At 45.4% G+C, this 21,456-nt stretch overlaps 1 protein-coding gene across 8 annotated transcripts in view; it reads left to right on the forward strand.

The window, feature by feature from the left end:
- Window positions 1-21,456, forward strand: part of KALRN (kalirin RhoGEF kinase) — a 459,777-nt gene that overhangs the window by 432,081 nt on the left and 6,240 nt on the right. For 5 of the 8 annotated variants that reach the window (XM_054277949.1, XM_054277952.1, XM_054277950.1 and 2 more), the window contains 8 exons: window positions 1,646-1,884; window positions 2,722-2,969; window positions 6,202-6,325; window positions 7,635-7,694; window positions 15,748-15,775; window positions 16,192-16,363; window positions 18,469-18,590; window positions 19,692-19,823. In XM_054277949.1, the coding sequence (XP_054133924.1) occupies window positions 1,646-1,884; window positions 2,722-2,969; window positions 6,202-6,325; window positions 7,635-7,694; window positions 15,748-15,775; window positions 16,192-16,363; window positions 18,469-18,590; window positions 19,692-19,823 (1,125 nt within the window). Of the gene's footprint in view, window positions 1-1,645; window positions 1,885-2,721; window positions 3,361-3,855; window positions 4,856-6,201; window positions 6,326-6,860; window positions 7,568-7,634; window positions 7,695-15,747; window positions 15,776-16,191; window positions 16,364-18,468; window positions 18,591-19,691; window positions 19,824-21,456 lie in introns of those variants that run through there. The other 3 variants (XM_054277953.1, XM_054277954.1, XM_054277955.1) reach the window with 3 other exon arrangements.

A 21,456-nucleotide genomic window follows, 5' to 3' on the forward strand; every position in this document is an offset into this window, starting at 1 on the left:
GACACTGATTTTTGCTAGAAGCTTTAAGAATACTGACAGATGTTTAACAGTAGGCTGGAAGCCAGGCATCCCTGTGGTAGTTCATGGTGGAATGAGCAGTCAGAAATGAATACTCAGCTAAATACCCTTTAAAAGTACTGAGTACAGTAGATTGTTTCAAGATAGATTGAGAAGTATCCATTTAGATCTTGCTGCTTACTACCTTGCAGCCTTATTTACTGTATACAGGAGAAAAATGTCACTCTCAAAATCATTGTCAAAGTTCTCCCCAGCCTTCCTTGCCCTCTGTGGCTGGTCTGCAGCAGGACCAAACCATTTTCAGCTGCAGCTGAGGTAAGCAAGTGAAACTGGCAGTCACTGGGGCATAAATACAGCCTGCTTTTGTGACAAGGGTCAGGTTTTAGAGACAAGTAATCTTCCAGATTGCTACAGATCTGTGCCTGTGTCCTTTTGAAGATAATGGTGATCTGGCATCCTCCTTGATTGATTTTTTTCCAGTCATTTGTTCTTTAGTGATTTCTTGAGTTGTCCTGCCTTTCTCTGGAAGGGGAATGCTGGAGAGTGTGCTGTATGGTGCTGAGCTTTTCTGTTTTTCTTTCCTTTTCATTTGGTTGGGAAAGACATTCCTTCTGTTGTGGTTCCCTGGTGGGGCTGATGCTGTGACATTATGTCCTCTGTCTGCCCCTTGCTAGACTAGTCTCTCTGCATTCCAGTAGGTTTAGTCTGATGCATGTACACAGTATTAACCGACTATAAATCATCTGTTAAAGCCACATGACATGCAAAAAACCAAGCCCATAGGTCTGGGGCTGGTAGCCTGAGCCCAGCAAATCTGCTCACTGTGAGTCCCAGCCCTGATCCCTTCTCCTCCAAACATAACAGATTATTTATTTCTTTATGGTCTGGAATTTTTGTCCTACCATTTCCCAGTGCAAGCTCTCTCCATGGCTATAAAATCTACTCTCACAAGCAGGCTTTATTTTTTATGGCTTATGAAGTTGTTTAGTGTTGTGTGTTGGGTGTTTTTTGGAGAGGTTTGGGCTGCTGGGATTAATGTCTTGGTGCCATCTATACTTCCTGACTTGCTGGCCAGTTCCAGCAGTTGCCTTGAACCAGAGCAGTTCATGTAGAAAGCACATTGAGAGCCAAGTTGCAGTGCAGCACGTCCAAAGAGTATTTAATAATCACACTTTCTTGGCAATATGCAAATGAGACTTGGAGGTCTTGACCTGTGTTTTCTGATGTTAGCAAAATTCACTGCAAATGTGCTGTGTGTCTCTTAGTCAGGCTTTCGTTTATTTTGACTAGAGGATGTGATGAATTTGTGCGATTTCAAAGAAAATGAATGCAATTATGTGTGCTATAAATGGCAAACATTTTAGCCTACTCACTGTGTAGGTCAGAGAAGCTGTTCTTCACATCAGCATGGGGTGCTGTGTTCAGTCCATGCACAGCACAGTGCGAAGTTCTTGTGTCCTGTCTGGCCGTGAATGCGCCGTGTGCTTCCACGGGCGGCATCTCCTGTTCCTGTTTGGTTTGCAGCGTATGAGTCTGTTGTGTTTGAGCCATCCCACCTGCTGGAGCTCCTCTGCAGCCCCTGGCAGTGCTGCTGGAGCAGGTGGCTGACTCCTGTCCTCTCTTGCAGCGCTGCAGTCGCCCATCGAGTACCAGCGCAAGGAGAACAGCTCGGCGGTGCTGCGGCCCCAGGCCGGCAGGGTCCCCCAGCCCAACACCAGGCCCCATTCCTCTATTCCAGTAGGCTCTGAGAAGCCTCTGAAGGCTACAAGCCGTAACCCATCTCTCCCACCCCTGAAGATATCTACCTCCAATGGCAGCACAGGGTATGAGCACTCACAGCCCGGAGACAAGTATGAACAAAGCAAGGTACTGAGCTCATCTAATAAAACATGATCTCACAGCCCATTTCTTGTGCCACAGGTGATCCATGATGTTATCTTTAATTAGCAGCTAACCAGGTCAACAGGAATTGACATACTGAAGCAATGGGGTAACATGTGATTTGGGATTAAACACGAAAAGCCCTGGCATCCACATGGATGACACTTCATCTGGAAACAGAGACAGAGCCTGACCCTTAAGCACTGATCTCGATGTTTTTCAGGGTACTGTGCTTGCAGATCTGTGAACTAGATATCCATTTCCAGTACTGGCAGAAGTAATATTCAGGCTTCTCTGATAGCAATTACCGACCTATTCCTGAAAAAGTCTGTGGTAGGGAAGATCTTAGACCTTTTCCCACATAACAGCTTGCAGGGTGCCAGCTAAAGGTATAATTGGGGTACCTGTGCACTGCACACAAACCACCAAAGAGTCAGTGGCCACCAACCGTGTCTGGACCCTGCTGCTGTCTGAGGTTGACCAAAGCCACTTTCCATCTGACCTATATTTAACTGTGAGTATTCACTCAGCTTCATTTGTCTTTCTCCCCATTTGGCTCAGCACAGATCATTCATCTGTGACACCCCTGCAGATGAGAACACCCAGGGACACATGCGTGATGTGAAACAGGAGACTGGTTTGTATTAGGTTACTGCCACATTCAGATCTTTAAAGTCCTTTTCTGCCAATGTGAACTTCCAAGTGTTTTGTGTCCTTTTCCCTGGTCTGGTTAGGCTGGACATGAAGTAGTGGGACTGCTGCCAGAAAGGGCAGGTTCCTCTGCGCCGGCCGCTCACGGGTTTGTGTTGTGTCCGTTTGCAGACTGATTTGGGAGGGTGCAATGGGACCTCTTCCATGGTGGTGATTAAAGATTACTATGCACTGAAGGAGGATGAGATCTGTGTGAATCAAGGAGAGGTGGTTCAGATCCTTGCTATCAACCAGCAGAACATGTTCCTGGTGTACCAGCCTGCAAGCGACCACTCTCCAGCTGCTGAAGGATGGATCCCTGGCAGTATCTTGGCTCCCCTCCCTAAATCCACTACAGATAATAGCGATGGAAGCATCAAGTAAGTGCCCTATTGGCTTCGCTGGGAGCACTATGTGGATTTTTTGAGGAAAAAAAAATAAATGAATAAAAATAAACAAACCCAAATGGTAGGGAAATCCTGCTGATTTTTATCTACAGTGCCATTGGAACAAGCTGAGTGGTCAATCCACAGCGTCGGGCAGCCATGGTGGATAGCTCGGGTTTTGCTTATTTTCATTTTGTGGGATTTTGTTTATACTTTGGAGAGAAATAAAACCATAGACGGTTAAAGATATGCTTTACGTGACACCATTTTACACCAACATGGACCTGCTTGGACTGGACTTATATTTATGTTGTATTAAGTTACTAATCTATATATTGGTTATAACAGCATCTAGGAAAAAAAAAAAAAAAAACAAACACAAAAATCCAGGCTCTGTGTTGGACTGAGGTTTGCTTCTCAAGGAGGAGAGATTTTGTTGTCTATGGCAATTTCCTTGTACAGCTTGTATCTTCTTTTTTTTTTTTTTCATTTGTTTTGGGTTTTTTTCTGTTTGCAGTAATTTTGTAATATATTTTTTGGTTTGCAAGACCCCCATCTAAGTACATTCCTGTAAAAAGTATTTTGCACTATTTAAAAAAAAAAAGAAACAAACTCACATTGATGAAGTCAGGTTGTGCAATATAATGAATAGTCGCAATGTTCATCATTGTACCTGTAATGTAACTAATTTTAAATGTACTATTTTAAATATGTAAAATAAATTTTCACTATGAGCATGTTTTAATGAGGTAAAAGAATTAGTTTGACCCTTTTTTTTGTTTGATTTTGTTTTGTTTTGATTTGATTTTAATTTTGTTTATAATATTTTGTTGCTTATTTAACAAATGTGTGGATATATATTTTTCTTTTCTGATTTTAGAAATTTGTCAGTCTGAAATGACTAATGCAAGGAAGTGGTTTTTTGGTATTAAATACAGAAGGTACAACCCTCTTTTCAGTAATACCTGTTGATTTCTTTTAACATCTAAAATGACTAGATAGTAATGCATGATGTATGCTACAAATTGTGTTACCTTACACAAATACCTCAAGGCGCAGAATTGAACAAGAGGAAGGATTTTGTGACAGATTCACTAAAAAGAATAACTTGATCTCTGCTGCTGTTTCAGTTAAGAGAAATGATGACTTTACCTGTCAGTCAGTAATGAATGCTACCTGGAATTGCATGTTAAGCCAAAGGAATTGCTTGGCACATCTCTTGCACATCCGCCACGGCCATTCCCGGGTTCCTCTCTAGCCACAGTTTGCAACCACGTGCCCTTAGAATCATCCACGGTACCAGACTCCTGGTGAAGACTGATTTCATGGCAGCTGTACAGTAAAATTCTGCATCAGATTCTGTAGGCAGATGAATTGTGGCCAGGAAGGTGTAACAAAATTGAAAGACACATGAATTGCACTTCTTTCTCACTGCAGTGAGATTTAAAGTCCTAAATGATGTTTTTGAGAATCAAACTGCTAAAACAACCCTGAAAATAAAAAGATGCTTGAATAATAGGAATCCTATGAGTGAAAAACAACCTGGAGCTGTGCTATCTTCAAGCCTATCTGCCAGATCACAGTGACTACTTAGTTTAAGTAATAAAGCTGTTTCTTCTGTGACAAATACTGTACACAAGATATACGGTCGATCCAGCAGTGTTGGCACCATGAATTATTCACCTATGTTCATTATATAGATCAGGGACCCCCATCTGCCACATTCTTGCTTCTTATATATCCTAAAGGAAAACATAACAGTCCTGAAATGTTGGATAACTTCCCCTGCTGTGCAGTTCACATTTGGACCTTGTCCAGAAACACCCAAATTCCAGTCAGCACTCAGTGCCTGTCTGAGCCGTGCAGGGTGCTCTGGTGCTCCCAGTGCTCAGACACGACGGCCCTTACAGGCTGAGTTAGTGCAGACTCCTATCCTGGTTGCAGAAACAGTTGTCATGCCCCAGCTGAGTCTCGTGGCTGTGGCAGGGTTTGCTTGTTCTTCACCTGAGCCATGGTACAGCTCCCATCAGGTGCTGAGGGAAGAGCAGGAGGCGCGTAGGAGGCAGCCGCAGTGTTCATGGGGGAGCGTCGGCTGTGTGGGGCGTCCTGCGGGTCCTACCTTGCTAACATACTGCGTTTTATTGGCATCACAGGTGATCCCTGGATTTCATACAACTTCCTTTGTAAAATGTGTCAAGGTACTGTAGACGTGACATGTGCCAAACATTGGGCTTAAACATGCAAATCAAATTTGCATGACTTAAAGGTGGGCAGATGCTTTGAACCTGGATCCCAGCTCATCACACTGCTGTTTTGAGAGCTTTATGCTTTGGACAACATACCCCTCCCCAAATTCCCCCCCAACCTGTCCACTATTTCAACCAAATGAAACCCATATCAAGAACTGGTTTGATTTTTTCTTATGTCTGCTTTGATATGCAATTCTCTTGTCAACACAGCATTGCTCTTACAATGGTTGATATTGTTCTTTTTTATTTTTTTCCAAGAATAAGGTCATAGGAGCAGTAATAAAGGGTGAAAACTTTACTGGAAATGGTGCCTGCTGTAATGCTAGCCAGAACCCATGGCTGACTGATGTCCTCTTTAACTGGATTGGCAAAGTCAAATGGGAAATTCTTGGTCTTGAGAGACACAGCAGAGCTTGTCATTCTAGGAAATTAATTATCTCTTGGAAAATTAATAACACAGTTCCTATTTATTGAGCTGTTTGTGTTCTGAGAAACATGTAGTTAGCAACAACTTGAATTTCTTAATTTTTTAAAGTTTATTATACTGACTAATCTATTAAAACCATCCTTATATATTTATATTTGTTACACTACTTTCAACCAACGAGGCTAAGGACCAGGTTGGTCTTTTAAATGTAGCAAAATTAAAATAAATTTCTATTTGTGGCAATGCAAGACAAAGTCCCTGAAACCAGATGACCAAGTTTGAGTTGCCTGTGCTTCCATCATGGACATTTTTTTCCTGCTCCATGCATTTAAACAGCAAGTGTGGCACAACATCTGCTTTGCAGAACTCTTCGGTTTGGTTTTTAACTTCAGCTCTCATTGCTGAGATTGAGACAGGCATATTGCCTGCCAGTGGCTTTCACCTTCTAGGGAATTGCAGTAGTTGCAAATGTGGATGCTGGTTCCCCTTTCCAAAACCTTCCTTGCTGCTATGATTTGCCATTTGATTGCTGCGTTTTTTGGTACAACAGGAAGTCATGTTCATGGCATACCCTGCGCATGAGAAAGCGGGCGGAAAAGGAGAGCAGTGGCAAAAATGAAGCCAATGGGCCTCGTAAATCCAAGGATATTCTGGGGAACAAAGTCTCTGTTAAAGTGAGTAAGGCCATCTGAAAGCTCTGTGCTGCTCTCCTGCTTCCCATCCTTTCCACCCCCTGTAGCATCCTCTCCTGAGAGAGGGAGGGAGTGGCAATTTTGAGTTTGGGTTTTCGTTTTTTGTTGTTTTGTTTTGATTTTTTTTTTCAACTTCAGTTATCTTTTTTTGGTCCTTTTTTGTAGTATCCATTTTAGCAGGATTTTTGCATGCAAGATAAAATGCAGTCTTTGTTTTTTGTTTTCTTTTTCCTGGCATCCCACATGCAAGTAAGTAATCCTCATTAAGAAACCCAACTATACACAGGGTTAAATAACTTAAAATTGGGACACTAGTGACTTACTGACCTCTGATCTGCTTCATCAGAGCAGCTGCAGCAGTGAGAAAGCCACTGGGTGAACCAGTGGCCTTGCTGATGAGTTTTCTTTAGGTCAATATTTCACCAGATGTTAAGATAAGGGGTTCCCAGTATGGGATTCTTAAGGTTTCTGGTCTAGGGAGATGGTCTCAATGACCTTTTTCTTTCCATGTTATCAGACAGGGCAGAGATGCTGACTCTGCCTTGCCAGGAGAAGGTCTCGTGTGTGTGCGTGTGCGTCTGTGTGTGTCTGTGTGTCTGCGTCTCTCTCTCTTTCTCTGAGATCTCCCAGTATGGAAAAGTTTTGAGAACTGTGGGGTTAAGCTCCATCTTCTGCTCTGGGTGCCTGACTACTGTGCTCCAACTCAGAGGATCCACCCCTATAAACCGACCATGAGGCCTGCTCAGGACTAATCTGGGGTTTTCCCTCCCGACAGAGGCAAGCAAACACTTGTTGTGATTTTGACACAACCAAAGCCCAGCCTTGATGCAGGAAAGCACTTGAGCATGTCCTTTGGATCCACCCCTCTCCAGGAGAGTCCGTGATGAAGTGTTTTCCTTTGCAGAGGCTTCCTGCCCAACAAGCCTGGTGCAATAGCCCTGGCATGTGCAAAGGGAGGAGCCCTGGCCCTGCATCCCTCGGGATGAGGAAGCACTGGGTCCGAGGGAAGCGCTGCTCCAGCATGGTGGCACAATTCTTCCTCCTCTTGCTTCCTCCTTGTTTCCACTACCTGAATGAATTGCAGAATCACTGCTGCTTCTCTGGCAAAAGCATGTCTTTGCCTTTGCTTCCCTTGTTTTGTTGTCAGTTTGTTTTTTGTTTGTGTTTCAGGAGCATTTTCCCTACCGTTACCCATTTCCATGCTGCTCACAAATGTGCTGCTCTGCCCTGACTAACCAATCTCTTTTCTAATCTCTTGTTCTCTTTCTTCCTCTTCATGCTGCCAAACAAGGAGACAAACAGCTCAGAGGAATCAGAGTGTGATGACCTTGACCCCAATACTAGTATGGAGGTAGAGACAATCATCCTTGTGATTATTTTGTCCCAAAAACATGTGTCTGTTTTGAAATGCCTTTGCTGCAAGGGGAGTTGGTGGGTCTGTATTGCTTGCAGATATATGTGCCAATTTAGTGTGAGTCACAAAAAGTGTCAATTCTGGTTTTGCCAAGCCTTGAACTGGAGTTTGGCCTTCCTTTGTATTGGGAGCAGTGGAGGGAGCTCAGTAACAAGCTCCTACTGAGCTGGAGGCTCACACAGCCACTCTCAGCCTCTGCTTCCCACCTGAGACCTCATTCCAGCAATAATGCAAGTGTGTCCGTTGCTGATAAATGTAGCATCTTTCTATATTAAAAACACCCTTTGCCCTGGCAATATACACTTGAGCTGCCAGTCAGGCCAAATGTTGTTGTACCATAACCAGTATTTTGTCTAGAAAGTCAGAAAAGACAACATTTCAATTTCTTAGCAGAGCGGGAGTTGCATTTCTTTCAAGGTACTGAAGGGGAGTGGTAAAACCAGTTGTGTGAATGTACCTGTGTCTCAGGGAAGGCTGATGCAGATCGGTGGACCCAAATGCTACATTATGCTACATAATGCCACTATTTTCCCATGTGAAACCACCAGTTCTAGTGGAGTGCCTTGTTGAGAGTGCCTGAGAGAGCTTAAATCATTAAGAGTTATGTGTCTGATTCTCCTCAATTAAGATCTAGCAGAATCCTTGGGGGCTTTTTTATCCTGTTTATAGTGACCACACAAAGCATTTCTATACATTTTTCCAAGGCTGAGAGAGATTCCTGCTGAAACAGGCAAGGACATGGTGCAGAGAGCTGGTGATTTTGTGGTGATGACAGGACTGATCACTGGAGAACAGAGATATCTGTGTCCTAGCAGATCTCCTGGATGCTGTCAGCCAGGCTGCACTATAAACATCCTGCAAAAGAAAGCTGATCTTCCTCCTGAAAGGAAAATAAAAAAGAGAGAGAAGGGCATTCAGGTGCACCACCTGGGCAGTTAACCTGCTTTTATTTAAGAAAGCTTGCTTTTATTTTAATTGTGTTGGGATTAATTGTGTACAAAAGGAAAGCTTTTGACCCAGCTGACATCCTGGAGATTGAATGGTCCTCACCTCAAAAGCTGCATTATTCTCAGGAGTGTGTTTGCATTTTCAAAGAGTGTGTGTATTTGTTATAAGGCAGTGCCCATTATTACACAGAAGTCTGTGTAATTTTCATTCACTGAAAATTGTCCTGTGGACCAACAGGTGGCTGAAACAAGGATGATTGTGCAGAGCTGGGTGAAAATCACTGTTCTTCTGCAGAGGATTTCTGTGTTTTGACTTTGTTCAACAGGAGGAAAACCAGATGGTTTAGAATTTCCAGTGGGAGGTGTCTGAATCCTTGCCTTGTCAGCATTTCTAGTCTTTCTGACGGTTTGATTTGGGTTTTTACCATGGTACAGTCTACTGTTCTGAGGTTCAGGAGAAAAAAAGCCTTTCTATTTAAACCAGAAGACACCAATGTGAAGTCTCAGCTGTGGTATCAGTCTGCTATCGGGGTAGTAGCTGTGTGCCTTGTGTGTGACTGTTTACACTCAGAAAGCCCCGTCCTGCATCTCCCAGGTCACTTACTGGAGGTGGCAGTGCCACTGCACTGCAGTCCCCAGCAGCCACAGTATTCCTCATGGCTTGGAAAGCTCAACTTTGCTTCTGGAAGAACTCTCTGGGGCCAAGCAAATATTTAAAACGGCAGAGAAAGAGAAAATAAGAGAACAATTGTGGGGTGACTTGCTAAGGTCACACTGCCCTGCAAGGAGCAGCACAGCCCTTGCTTTGTGCTGGTTTCAGTACATTTGCAGCCAGGATTGAGTGGGGTCATCTTGTTGGTCTGGCTAAGAAATACTGGGGGGAAGGGATTGCTGATACCCAGTATAAACTAAATAAATCATCTGGAGGGAGCAGAGCAAGGGCAGGCTCATAAAATGCTGGTGAAACCTTAGAAGAGGCCATAGGGAAGCCTAGTCCATAAAGGTCTGAGGTATTCACCCACTGGAAACCACAACTGCTCTCCCTTTCCCTTCATTATGAGTGTTTTGATTCCCTTTTTCAAACATGTTACAAAAAATGGGCTACATTACAGCTTGGGAGGCCAAAGCCTTTTCTCATTAAATGAGAGGCAAAACAAGCTAATTCCAACACCAGAGCCTGGTTCAGGGCTTCACTGACCTTGTAAGCCTTGTGTGCGGAGCTTAGATAACTTAGACAGCTGTGCTGCCCCTCCAGCCCAACCTGTGTATGCAGTGAACATCTGCATCTCACCTGGTTTTGCTTTCCCTGCTCTGTGTGGAATGTCCACTGATGAGTGCCCAGGGCAGCTGGGGACAACGTGACAGCCCAAGGAGAGGGGACACCTTGTCCTCACAGCTGGCCAGGCTCGTGAGGGGTTTTACAGATGCTGGGAGTGGTGACAGCAGAGCTGTGTCCTGGCCAGCAACACCCAGAGGTGCCTTTGCTGTGTCATTAAGGTGGAGTCATCACTCCAGGCAGGTAATAATATCAGGGCCAGTGACCTGGCTTCTGGTGTGGCACTGTCACCCCTGCCATCCCTCCTCTTCCCATCGTGCACGAGAACATGCATCCAGGGCTAGGGCAGAGAGAGCAGTCTCTGCATGCAAAGCAGCATATTAACATATTAATTACCTGGAAATGGGGGTGCAATTTATCTCCACCCTACTTCCTGCACAAGAGATCAGTAAGCTGGTCACAGCACCCATGAAGTCCCACAGCTACTGTGGCCCTTCAGATCTGGCTTTGTTTGCTATTTATGAAATACCACAGTGGTGTCCATTCAGTAGATTCCAGGTTTCTGGAAGCACTTTGCCTTTGTTTCAAGGGAGCACAAAGAAAGAAATGTGGAAAACATATATTGTGAGAGCAGGAAACAAATTCTGGGTGACTGTTTAAAAGAGCTAAAATCCCTCAAGTGGGTTTTTGTTCACACAGGCCTTGGAGAATTTCCTATTCATTGTAGCTTTGACTAGAAATAGCATCTCTTGGTGACTGGTTTTTTCCCTCTTTGTTTATTAATATGTAATGAAAGTGCATAAAGATGGAAATGAAGTTTGATTTTTTTCCCCCCCTGGTTTTCTGCTTTGTGCTGTAGTTTCATAAAACAGAAGGCACAAATTCGCCCATTAAGTGTGTGAATGTAGGAGCAGGCACTTAAGGGCCACGTGTAGCCACGTGAGGGACAGGAGTAACCTGCACTTAAGGATCATCAGAGACTCTTTCCACATGTCTGTAGGAGCTGCACAGGGACAGGCAGCTCCACCTCTGGGAAGGTGTATGCCCTTGTGAATCAGTATCCACACCCAAGTCTGGGGTCCTGGACAATGACACAACTAATTGTCCTGCAGTTCTGTGTTGTAACATCTCATGGGGTTGCAGTATTGCTGAAGGGGTCACAAGGCAGCTGTGCAGGTGCCATCAGGATACCTCTCTTGTCTAAGGGATCGTTCTTCTGACAGTCAGTAGAGCTAAACCTCACTAAATCCAGCAACAGCTCCTCCCAACTTTGGGGTGGACCTCAGGTGCAGGGCTCTGACATGGCTCCAGACATTTTGCACAACTCCAGCTGCAGTGTTACAAGTGCTGTTGGTGTCACACATCTGTCACTGAGCTCTGGTGTCTGCTCCAGTGTCTCTGCTGTGCAGAGCAGAGATGAAGCCCAGGCCAAGTCACTGAAGTGCCATCCTTAGATTAGTGAGCTGGGCTGCTGCCAAGGTACGTACGTTGGGCTTCCTGATCTGTTTGCTTCAGTTGTGACATTTTAGCATGTCAAGAATTACTCAGAGACACCTAGACCAAGATAAGCACTAGGAAACAGGCACTGTGGAAGAAATATTGTGTTAGCAACTCCACACTCCACGTGGTTGAGTAAGTAATGTTTTGGTGGATACAGCACTGGCTCCAAGTCACCACTCAGCTCAGGCCAAGAATTCCCAAGTGCTTTATGCCTTCAGCCCCTGCCTGAGGTTGTCCACCTCCAGAGTAGATCTAACAGAATAGTACGAGCAAATGTGTCAGTATTGTGTTTTAACCCAGTGACAAAGAGGTGCCATGAAATGGTTTACAAAATGCTCAGCTGCTTGTCTTGGAGTAAACATGCCCTCTGCTGTTTAGGTGAAGCACCGACCTTCTAACAGAGGGCTTGGTTTGCAGACTATTCTTATGCTTTGGGGAAAAAACAATATTCTCACTCCTGGTTTTGATATATTCCCTTAAAATGGGATTGAAACATGGCACTGGAAAAACCTGGGCCCTTCTGTGCACTGGTGTGTGTGGGCTGGGTGTAATCCCTCCAAGGAAGTGGGGTGGGCATGGCAAGGACCCCCCTGCCCTGGAGAGCCAAACCCTGGCCAAGGTGAGCACCCTCCCAGGCAGCTGAGCTGCGTTTGCAGAGCGCTTTGGGACTGGCCACTGGCGTGGCAGGGTGGCTTCTCCCTCCCCACCAGATAAAGCATGTGTGCACAAGTGAAAGATAAGATTGTGCTAAGAATTAGGGCAGTTAGAGTTACTTTGCAAAGGGCTCTGCAGCTACTGATGCAGATGCCTTTCTGTCCTTTTAACATAAGCTTAACAGATCAGGAAAAATACTGCAAAATACTGAGTTTCTGGAGAGGCCCCCGTGCTATTTTTCTAAAGCCTGACTGTTAGGTTACACTTAATTGACCTAGCTGTAAGTCACTTAGATCCCTGCAGGTTCCCAAAGGCGTTCAAGTGTGTGCCTTATGTGCCTGGCTTGGTCTGAGCCCTGAAACGGTGCAGGCTGGAGGAGGGAGAAGCAACATCTATTTCTGGCTTTTTATTGAATAGCTCTGACCTGTCCTCCCTTTATCTCAGCCCCCTCCCTCCTGCTGCCTGGCTTTGCCTGGTCAGTGTTAGACCCCACATTACTTGAGCAGAGGCCATTTCATGTTCTGCCTTTTGTTGCCTTGCATAGGATTTCCATTTTCAGCTGTCACTGTATGGGAAACAAACTCTACTGGCCACAGAGGGGAGAAATTTTAACCTGCTCTGGGCCATGCAACAGGTATTTCATCCAATTAGAAAAAAAATCTACCTCATCTCAATTAAAATTATGGAAGAAAAAAAGGAAAAAAGGAAAAAGAGCACATTTGTGTTTCTTACATGCAGTGCAAACTGAATTTGATCCCCATAGGGTTTGTGTTTGCATGGTGTGGACTCACACTGAAGATGGAGTGAGAGCTTCTTGTGGTTCCATTCCCAAGAGTTTGTCTTCTCACAGCCACACTGGTGCAGAGGTTGTGCTGGGATTTCTTCAGGTTGCCCTTGTCAGCACGAGACCCTGGGCCACCTTCCCCTGCTCATGGCCACCGTGGCCACAGGTGCTCAGCTGAGGGCTGGGCTGTGGGATCCTCATTCAGACTGCTGCAGAAGGAGTGGGCAGGTGTGTCCATGAGGGGATCAGCCCTGGCAGCAGCAGGAGGCTGTGTGGAGAAGCAGCACATGAGCTCCCATCCTCTGAGGCACTGAGGACAAGCTCTGGAGCTCCCCTTCTGCACCCCCGGGGATTACAAACCTGTTTGGAAAATGAAGAAATGGTCTCCAAAGGTCTTGCACTTTATCTGGAAGGACTCTGTGGAGGCTGCCAGCTCCTGCCCTCCAGCCAGAGCCCAGGAGCCTGGCCAGCCTGCAGGGAGAGGCAGCAGAACCCCAGGGCCTGGGAGCAGATGTGGAACCACCGAGCCGGCCCCTGGATGCAGATCTGGCTGTGAACCTTTGCTTTCCCATTTCTGCCCTTCTCACCCCAGCATCTGACACCCTCCTTCAAAGCAGAAGAAATCCCATTCCCTAATAAGGTGCTGTATTAAATCACTTAAGTGTTCTCATGCAGACAGACTTTTATTTCTGTCTAAGCTTACAGCAGGCTAAAGCTGTGCTGTGGCTGTGGGGGTGTTGTTAGGTACCATTTGATTAATTAATAGATGAAGTTTTGGGAAAGAAAATGTAAATTTTACCCACAGACTCTTCCAATAGTACGTTGCAGAGATAATTTTCTTTCTGCTATTCCCATGGTGAGGCAATGAAAAAAAAATTGGTTTGGCAATTATTATAAATTATTGTACCTTGGAAGTCACTAGAAATGTAGAATTATTTATTTATAGGGATATCTGTTACATTCATCATTGTAGTTGCATCTTCTAATGAATCCTTTAGAGTAATAAAATTAATATAAAGTGTTAACTAGTGTTTCTTTCTCCTGATCTCTAATTCTGCAGGGATGGAGATCAGTGAATAATAAGGGAATTTAGTGCATGCTGCAGGGAAAGAAGGGGAGAGCTTTGGAGAAAGGATATTTCAGTTAAGCCAAACACAACAAAAATGAAGATGTATGTGCAAATGAGCCAATGCCTGGGGTTACTCAGCTGAAAAGTGGATGGTGTCTGTGAGTGAAAGTGGCAAGCAATGGTTACCCACAAAACAGCTTTTTCTTCCTTTGCTGTGCTGTGTGAGAGATACAACTTAATCACAAAGATCCATCTCTCTTTTTTTCACCTGCACAGACAGGACAGAGGATGTTTTCCATCCAGTACTCCATTGTGCCACAATTTCTTCCCGCCTGCAGGGTCCAGGGGCTGTGTGTGGGTCCAGGGGCTGTGTGAGGGTCCAGGGGCTGTGTGTGGGTGCTGGAGTGCTCCCCACACCCCATGTGCTGTGGCAGTGCCCAGCTGCGCCCTTCAGAAGGACTCTGTGCTTTCCATGTCATGCCTGATTCATTTGGGCTTTCTGGTGGTGCCAGGGGGAAAGCAGACCCTGAGGTCTCAGTGCTGGTACCAGAGCTTTGCTTGGAGCTGCAAAGAAAGGTTCTGAATTCCAAAATGGACCTGAATGTGCCCAAATGCCTCCTTGAATGGCACCCTGAGCCATTGACCTTGGAAAACTATATATAAAGCCAAAATGTAAATATAAATCTTGAAGATGTATCTACTTTATTTTGAAGGGTTATTGCTTCTGTTTTGTGGCCTGGTTTCTGAGCCTCTGCAAAAACCTCCTATCAGCTTTGGCAGGCCATGAATTAGGTCACTGCTTCATTGGCATCTTCCAAAATAGCTCTGAAATAAATAGCAACAGAAATATTTAAGGCAAGACAAACCACATTGGTGTTTTTGGTTGAACATGAAATGGCTTAAACATGAAATTATTAGATTGATTTTTAATAACAAGGCTGTATGAGATTACTAAAATAGTTAATGAGGCTAAAACCTCCATACTATTGTACACCACAATGTAGTTAGGATTAATTCTGTAAGAACTCAGTGGAGTTGTCTTTGCTTTTTCCACCTTTGCTTCCAGAGTTACATTGGCACATAGAGACCACAGAGTAACAGAAGCTTTTCAAGTCTTTGCTAACTTGGTCAATTAACTAGTTAGATAAAATAACTCCTAGCTGTCCAAACCTAGTTTCAAGCTAGAAAGTTTCCAGCAGTCCAATGAAATAGTGAATTTTCACTCATGTTAATAGAGCAAGAATTGTTGCAGGACTGATGCTTGACAGTGGGCAAAATGAAGTATTTATGGTCGAGTGTTTTACGTTTTTTCTCCTGAAGCTCAGCACAAGTTAAAAGACATTTCCTTAGACCTGGTTAGTGGGCAGAGTGCTGGTGATGTGCCCCAGGTGTGTGGTGACTGCAGGTGCTGTGTGACACAGGTCTGGAGGCAGGCACAGGGGGTGCACAAACCACCTCTGGGAAGAGTTAATGGCTTCATCATTATCACACAGGCAAAGAGGAGGCAGGTCCACCCTCCTCAGCCTTGGTGCTGTGCCTGTTACCTTTGATGCTTTTTCAGGGTTCAAGAAGCCAGAGCCTTCATTTACTTTCCCATGTGTGTTATCACTACACTTGCTGCACCTGCTGGTGGTTAGAAGGTGCCACTTGTTACCCCTGCAGCACTTCTGCAGTTCTGGTCACCGTGGTACCTTGTGAAAACAGATGCCTCTTTGTCACTGTCTAGGAAATAAATGCTTGTGTCTCTTTGTATTTTTCAGATAATCAACCCCAATTTCATCCAAGAAGGTGAGTTGAGGACAGCTGTGTGGCAGTTTCCTTGGTGCCACAGCATGCTCTGCAGCTAGCAGCATTTGCAGCTAAGGCAGCTCTGTGCTCTCAGCCCCCAGGCAAAGCAGGCTCCCTGCTGGCTGCTGAACCCCCCAAACAGTAACATCCCCAAACCTGCCCTCTCACAACCTCATGCACCTGCCAGAGCACAGGGCTGGGGGATGGATGCTCCCCCTCTGCCTCCTTCTCTGGGCTGTAGACAGCTGGCTTTGACTGGAGGGCAGTTTCAAGGACACAATCCCAGGACTCCCAGCTGGTAGGGACCCAGATCCCATAGTTCATGCTATAATGTATTCTCTAGCCTTGCATGACTCTAGACAGCCTCACCTGAAGATTAATAGTGGTGTTTGTGTGTCCCCATGGTTTTTTTACAGTGGCTCCAGAGTTTCTTGTGCCATTAGTGGACATCACCTGCCTGCTTGGGGACACAGTGATGCTTCAGTGCAAAGTCTGTGGGAGACCCAAACCAACTATAACCTGGAAGGGACCAGACCAAAACATTCTTGACACTGACAACAGCACAGCCACTTACACCGTGTCATCCTGGTAAGGTGCTGCCTGTGGATCCCAGCATAGCTGGTCCTGGTGGTTGTGTTACCCTCAAACATGGCACCAGCCTGCCTACAAGACTCATTAGGATGCAGTTAATTAAGTGTGGCATGGCATGCCAGCACATCAGTGTGGCAAACACTGGCTGGAAAGGGTCAGGCTTTAGGGCTGGGGTGGCTGTGTTTGTTTCCCAAGCTGGAGTAGAGTATATCCACAAAGTGCTGCTGGCAGATGTGGGCTTGCTCCTGTTGACTTCCTGAGCCAACTGCAAGCCAGAATGTTTACAAGCCATTAGTTTGGCTAGCATTGCCTCTGCTGGGGCTTCTCTGCTTGAGTTTGATGCCTTGATCTGCTGTGGGAGTCAAGCAGAACAAGCCCTCACCAGCTTGCAATACCCCTATCACTGGGCATTTTCTCATCTTATTGGCAGTGGTGGGGTTGCAGTTTTCCTGAGCCTTTCCTCAGCTGTTCCTAAAAAAGCCCAGATGTGCTCTGGGAAGGCTACATCTGGCTTGGACAGAAAGATGCTTGTCATAATGTTCCTGGCTTGGCTAGCAGAGAGGAAAACTATCTTTACAACTGGGAAGATTCAGAAAGATCTGGAGTTGAATTCAGGTCAGGTAACAGCCTGCTGCTGGATGCTCATCTGCAGCTTATATAAGAAATTTGGGCCAAACTGCAGTGGAAATCTCCAGGAGGCAATCTTTCATTTCAACTTTTCAGCACTTCTGGCACAGGCTGAAATGCATCCAGGGAGTACAAAGTCACTGAAAGTGAAAAAAGAACAGTAAGAGAGAAGGGATTTTACATGTTCAATAAAAAAAACCCCTTACATCTGATCAAGAGCTTCTTTCAGAGACCATTGGCTTGTGCAGCTGCCCCAGAGCATCCAAAATTGTCTTTAGCTATTGCTCAGTAGATCTCCTAGTGCCTTATCTTCAGCCTCTGTCTGGCTTGGGATGGGGGGATATTTCCATACAGGGTTCTGGTTTCCATCACAGCCCTGTTCCTGTTGGCTCCCCGTGCACTATCAGCACTTGCATTGTCTTGTTACTCAAATAATCTTTCCAGTGAGGACACTGCCTGCCAAGCAGAGGCCCAGCAGATCAGTGGCTCTTACAAATCCTGCTGGCACGAGTGTCTGAGTTTCAGGGAGAGGGGATATTTCTATCCTGCTTTAAACCAGCACTATCAGACCAGCAGAAGCTGCTGAGTCCAGACAGTTATCCCAGCAACCATGTCCTTCTGCAGTACCTGACAGATTAGGCATTCAAGAGCTAGCCTAGTTTTGCCATCAAGGGAACTTATTGTTGGCTCTAAGCTGGGTCTCCAGTTACACAAGCAAAATCCTTTAATTCAGGCCAGCTCCCTCAAATTGCATATTGGAGACTGAAGTGTGCAAACAGCAGTGACTGTGAACAGACATGCTGTAAATTCATGAGGCTGCACAGAGCTGTTTATTTTCTCAGATTGACCCAAAGACTGAGCATGTTTCACAAAGTCAGTGCTGTGCTCTTTATCCCTGGCTGCTATGAGATGTCCAGTCTTCCAACTGGGGCCCTGGCAGCAGTGTCAGATCAATGGCACATGCTCCAGGGGCCTGAAGCTCCCTGGAAATGTCACCCTGTGCTGTGTGACTGCTCCCTGCATCTGTGGGAAGCTCAGTTTGTGTGGTGTGTGGTGGACTTCACTGCAGAGGCACAGCAGCTCACCATCTCCATGACAGGAAAGATCTTCATGGGTAAATCTTTCCAGATATACCAAGCCTAACATCCAGCTCTGGACAGGCACAGGCAATGTTTAACTCCTGGACTGCTTGCTGCTTCAGTGATCCTTCACATCTCCTCCTAGACCACAACAGACATGAGGATTTGCCTGGCAGGCAATTTGGACCAAAGGTTTGGTGAAAGGTTTCATTAACAGCCAGACACTGATATATGAAGGGGTTGTACTTGGACATCAAATTGACAGAGGGATGTTCCTTCAAATGAGTTAACAGGACTTGTGTGCATGTCTGTTTGCAGTGAGGCAGGGCAGGAACTGTATAAAAACCATTAGCAAGTGAAGCAGTGTTTTATAACTTGGGCTTCCTGCATCCACAGTGACTCAGGAGAGCTCACCTTGAAGATCTGCAACCTGATGCCCCAGGACAGCGGCATCTACACCTGTGTGGCCACCAATGAGCACGGAACCGCATCAACCTCTGCAACCATCAAAGTCCAAGGTAGCACATCTGACCTCAACACATGGGATTTTTCCTCTGTGTGGTCCCTTGAGGGCTGGCAGCACACAGAACAGCCCATGCAGAGGCAGCCAGATGTGGAGCTGTGCCAGGGGAATTGAGATATTAAAGTTGTACCACCATTCCTCAGCCACAACTCCCACTGATGGCTGAAGGCTTTGCATACTCCTTGTGCGTGATTAAGTCATCTGACCATTAACATCACATTTGGGAAATGAAAATGCACTGGCACGGGTTCAGCTCCTGCATCCTGCTCCTAGTGCTGCTTCCCAGGAGCTCAGCATTGTCAGCCAGGGGAAGCTCAGCTCCCTTGGGCAGCTGAGTCCCTGGGGAATGATGCCCCAGCTGACTACAGGAAGCTCTGGGCTTCAGAATCTGCCTAGAGTGGGAAGAACTGGGATCCAATGACAATGATGTTCTGCCTCCCCTTCTCTTTAGGATACAAAGGAGGTGAGAGTAAGATTTAGCCTGGGTGAAATTGTTCTTCAGGGGTTCAACTTGGTGACATGTCTCCAAGCCTGAATTCTCAGCACTGTAATTAGTGACCCATCTAATTGGAATGAACATGAAATGATGAGTTGATGCTCATTGCCTCCAGCTCTGAGAAGGGATTTGTTAGCACTAGAGATGTGTTGAAGGGGATGGCCCAGAGATTAATGTCTAACTGGAGAGTTACAGATGCAGCAATGTCACGAGCATTTAAAATTGATTTATTTGGTCTCACAAACCACCCTGGAGATCCAATTTCCCCAATTTATCCAAGCTAGTCAGTGGCTGCACTAACTACTCCTGTGCTGAAGGGAGCCCTAAGCAAAGCACAGAAGGATTGCTGGTCATTTGTCAGTCTGATCCCAAGCACACAAGGCAGCCTACACACAGAAGAAAATCTGAATGCCTTCCTTGTGTCATCTTTGGGCATTCAGTGGTAGCTGACTCCTCACCTGCTGCTTAGTTAAGCCCCTCTACAAGGTGCAGCTGTGCTGTAGTGACCTGATGCACCTGATGCACCTGATCTTCAGAATAAAGCACTAGCACTTACTGATGTGATGCTGGATTTGATATTATTTCCTCTCTCTTCCCAAGGTGTGCCAGCTGCCCCAAACCGCCCCATTGCTCAGGAGAGAAGCTGCACCTCTGTGATCCTGCGCTGGCTGCCCCCAAGCAGTACAGGCAATTGCACCATTTCAGGCTACACTGTGGAGTACAGAGAAGAAGGTGAGTGTGTGAGCTGGGCTTGATGGCTGTGAGACTGAGAACAAGGTAAATTTCCTTTATGACACAACAGGTCCCAAAAGTATTCTTGTCATCACTGGTGTGCCACTAATTGTAGCTTACAGATCTCAAAGTCTAAGGCAGAAAGAAGCTCTTCTATCATCCAGTCCAGCCTCTCATATATTACAGACATTTCTTTTTCTTTTGGTCACTTACGACAAGTAAAATGTGCTAAGCTAAAACATACCCATCACTAAGGCATCTTTTTATCATCTGCATTTTACCACCATCCTTTCTGGTGGGTGCTTCCCAGAAATGCAAAACCAAATCAGCCTCATTATTTTTTTTTATCTGGATAAAGTTGCAGATCCCTGCATACTTTTCAAGCTCAGCTCTGAAATCCATTTTTTCTTAAATCCAACCATGCATTTCCCCTGAAGAATTACATAGATATTAAATGCACTGTTTTCCCAATATGCACAGACATATGCTCTTGAAAAGGGCATTTGAAATGATTCACAATCCTTTTTGCATTCCTCCTGCAAAGGTGTGAGGGTCCCTGGCAGTAAACCTTGCTTTAGGCAAATGGCCTCTGCTTTTCCCCCTTTATCCTTCAAAAAATCCTACCCCATTTTAGTAAGTGTGCAAACCTAATCACTCCATCATATTAATGCCTTCTTCTAGTGAATATTTTATCTTGACCCTCACTGTGCCATCAGTGACTGGCATTTTTGTAAAAGAATAAAAGTTCCTTTATTAAGAGCAACCACCAAAATAAAAAATAAAAAAACCCAGCAGTGTTTTCAGTATTCCTTCCACTGCAAAGGTAAAACTGACTCTTGTAAAACCAGCCATGACCTTGTGAAACCTGGAAATCAGAATCTGTCCACAGGACACACAAAATAATTGTGTCATGTTAAATAACATAGGGGTAAAATGCCCTGAACTTACTAAAATAAGATAAAATTTTATGTATTCTTGAAGAAATCTCCATCTGTGACAGGGCTCTGTGTTCCAGGGGTCATTTTCTGTTCTCTGTACAGATGAGTAAGTACTGGTCCTTTGGTTGTCACAGGTTAGGCAGTGGTTGGTTTGACAGGAGCAGAAACACATGACAGAGTCACACATTTCTTTGCTGCAGTTCTGCTCATCGGCAAGCTGCCTGTGTTAAGTGTCATAAAGCTGGTTCTCCTCCTGGAGCTGCAGCTTTCACTGTAGCCACCACATCTTCATCTGCAAAAGCATTTGGTTTGCACTGATGCCCTGTCTCAGTTTTATCTCCCTTGCCCATGGTTTTGGGGTTTTTTGCAGTATTTCTGCTACTGTTTCTTTCATAACAGAGCTGTCAACAAACCAGCCCTCCCCTTCTGTCTTATCACACTGTCCTGAGACATCACTTGTAGCTCACAGCCACAGCTACAGTGCTGGAGAGATCAGTTTGTCCCTGGGCTGAGCTTTTCCCATCATTATCCTGAGTCAACTGAGGGGCATTTCCTTCTTTTCTCATTTAGCCAGATGGAAAGGTGGCTGCAACACAAAATAGCTTCTTGTGATCCATTTCTGGTTTAACAGTCTGCTGTAACACCCTTAAAGCCCTGTAGATTTTACCCTCCCAGGGTACTGCCTAAGCTGGGCA

Source organism: Melozone crissalis, unplaced genomic scaffold (assembly GCF_028551555.1).
Source record: "Melozone crissalis strain CALT ecotype California unplaced genomic scaffold, PUWL_Pcris_2 ptg000023l_1, whole genome shotgun sequence".
NCBI lineage: Eukaryota > Metazoa > Chordata > Aves > Passeriformes > Passerellidae > Melozone > Melozone crissalis.